The sequence below is a fragment of the Cebus imitator genome, unplaced genomic scaffold (genome assembly GCF_001604975.1).
Source record: "Cebus imitator isolate Cc_AM_T3 unplaced genomic scaffold, Cebus_imitator-1.0 Scaffold55, whole genome shotgun sequence".
NCBI classification, from domain to species: domain Eukaryota; kingdom Metazoa; phylum Chordata; class Mammalia; order Primates; family Cebidae; genus Cebus; species Cebus imitator.
In genome coordinates, this window is record NW_016107370.1 from 6,449,531 (window position 1) to 6,452,386 (window position 2,856).

At 49.1% G+C, this 2,856-nt stretch overlaps 1 protein-coding gene across 1 annotated transcript in view; it reads right to left on the bottom strand.

The window, feature by feature from the left end:
• Positions 1–1,667, bottom strand: part of VPS4B (vacuolar protein sorting 4 homolog B) — a 33,254-nt gene extending 31,587 nt beyond the window's left edge. The window contains exon 1 of the mRNA XM_017528875.2: positions 1,382–1,667. Within this exon, the coding sequence (XP_017384364.1) occupies positions 1,382–1,408 (27 nt within the window). The 5' untranslated portion in view covers positions 1,409–1,667. The remainder of the gene's footprint in view (positions 1–1,381) is intronic.
• Positions 1,668–2,856: the final 1,189 nt, after the last annotated feature.

Sequence of the window (2,856 nt, forward strand, 5' to 3'; positions counted from 1 at the left end):
GGTGGGGGGTGGGGAGCTGGGGAGAGATAGCAAGGGGAGAGATGCCAGATGTGGGTGATAGGGGGGAAGGCAACAAATCACACTGCCACGTGTGTACCTATGCAACAATCTTCCATGTTCTTCACATGTACCCCAAAACCTAAAATGCAATAAAATAAATGGGAAAAAAGAAAAAAAGGAAAGAAAAGAAAAAGAAGGAAAGGAAGGGAGGGAGGGAGGGAGGGGACACAGACAAATCGACACGACTTATTCTACAAAATCAGTCACTGTTGCAATTATATTTTGTGAAAGATAAAAAGCAATTATTTTCATAATCTTCTAGGTCGACATTCAAGATAAAAGTCCCAAGCAAGCCTCTTTTCCCACTCTTTTTGGGTATGTGTGTGTGAAATTTTAATCTCTGTTAAGTGGGTCTACTTTAAGGGGTCTTTCTTCAGAATCAATTATCATGGGTTAGGGAGTTCTTCCATTACCTTCAATGCATCTATCAGGCACTCCAATAAATGCCTGTTCAACAAACTACCGCAAGTCCAAGACAAGGATTCAATAAAAGTATTTAGGCTACTCTTTTGTTTCTAATTGACTTCCTGGACTGGGAGTCCTGTACATTAAGCCACATTACATTTTAAACTGCACTGAAGCCCTAGATCTATTCTGGGGATGGGAGACACCATATTACATGAATTTCTTTTCTGAACGAATTCCATTCCACAAAGGACTAACGATTGTCTAAAATCGTAGGATTCCATGATTTGTGTACAAAACACTGTGCTCACCGCGGTGGGGGAGGGAAAGTGGAGCCACAGAGAAGCTTAAGCATACTTCTCGACATACACACTACAATCTGGGACTCACAGGAGAGTGCACATAAATGTAATGGCTTCACGGAGATTGTATGTAGGCTGGCTGTAACCTCAGATTCTTGGGCTGTTCCCATATTTCTACCCACTTGACAGCTCGGAAAGAGGTCTGCTGTCAGCTTGAGAAACTAAGATGGAACCGAACTATGACCATTCTCTTTTCAACTGGTCCAGAACACGGCTTTTTGCAAACATTACGTTCTTTATTTCTCCCTAACACTGATTGGGAGAGACCTGCCCAAATCTTGGCCGGTTTAGCGGGGAGGGAGGGAAAGAGGGAAGCTCCAACAAAAGTGAAGTCTCACAAAGCCAGTGGCTAGGGAGACCCCAAGAGCCGGCCATAAACGACCTTTCTGGTGAAAGACGGGTCACTCTCCCACCTGCTGCAGCTCCCCGGACCCGCCCTCCTCCGCCCCGACCACAGGCGCAGCCGCTTCCTCCCTTCTCCTCGCCCCCTACCCGATTCTCGCGCCTCCCCTGGGTCCCAGCTCCCTCAGGGGACGGGAGATGAGCAATGATACCTGGAGGTTGGGCGAAGTGGATGCCATAGCGGAGTTCTCGGGCGGTTCCCGGGGGGAATGAGGGGTGAGGAGAGCCAACAGCAGCAACGTCGAACCGCGTCCGGGGTAACAGTCACCAAACTAGGGAGGACGGTGGTTCTCCGACCGCGACCCGCAGCCTCCCTTCCGGCACTTGTTTTAGACAACACTGCGCTCCACCAGCGGTCCGACCCTCCCCACCAAACTTCCGCAATCCCGAGCCCCTCTTGGGTTCTGGTCCCTCCTCTGCTCGTGTACTTCCGCTTTCGTCATCAGCACGCGCGCACCGTCACCAGACTCCTTCCTCTCACCAAAACGCAGGCCCTCCCTAGGCCGGGAGAAGTAGCCTGGAAGCCGATAGAGCCTTGGCGGAAGTCGGGCTTGGCGCAGGCGCACTAAGACGCTGGCCTAGGAGCTGGCGGCTGTCTAGTAGACCTAGGAGAGCGCAAGCGCAGAGGCTCATAGCCGGGTTCTTGTTTTGTTTTTGCTTTTTGGTTTGTTTGTTTGTTTGTTTCTCCCGGGAAGTCTTTTACTTTGAGATAAATTATTGGCCTTGGCTCTCTTCCCTTCTCTTCCGCGTGCCTTGTCGCCTCGTAGCGTGCGAGTGAAAAACTCATCCATTTCCAAGAGCCGCCGATTGGGGGCTTTGAGTCTGTGACTGCTCCTCCTTCACCGCGTCTCTGTGGAATAGGGGCGATCACAGTCCTCATCTCGGTGGTGAAGAATTCAGGCGGGATGCGCGGTGAGGCGGCCGCACAGCGATGCGGAGCAGTGAAGCCGCGGGCCGGTCGGCGCTCGTCCCTGCTCGCACTTCCCACGCCACTCGGCATCCTCCGAAGGACTATTGTCTTGGGAAGATGAAAGTAAATAAGGTGTGGACGGCCGCTGTCCTCGAGCTTATGGTCTGAGAGGGAAGCACTTGGGCTGTGAAATGGGCATGCCTGATGTTATTTATGCCAGTTATGTTTACAGGCAGGTGGCTTGAGGTTAAGTGTCTTATGTGAGATCATGAGTCAGCGATTAGAGGCAGAGCTATGGTAAAACCCTTTCTCAGCCTTTCTGTGGTTTGCAGCCACCAACACCCTTTTCCTCTTTCCATAGTTAACCTTCTCAAAGGAGAGCAACACAGATGTTTAACCACTCCATCATTTTTTTTCTCACTAATTGCTTATTTTTTTCTAATCTGGGGTCTCCTAAAGAATTAAAGTCCTCTCCTCCTCCCTCTTCATTCGTATTGTCAATTACCCAGTTTTTTTGTTTGTTTTTTGTGTTGTTTTTTTTAAGTTTAAAGATCTTCATTGGCTTTATTTGTGATTCTAAAATTGGGCAACACTTTGTTCCAAATTACCCAGTTCTTGTTTGTCCAGCTTCCTAATATTCCTTCTCTGCCTCTTTCACTGTCTTCCTTTCTTAGCTCAAACTGAATTTACTCGAGTCTGATGTCCTCTTCTCTCTGT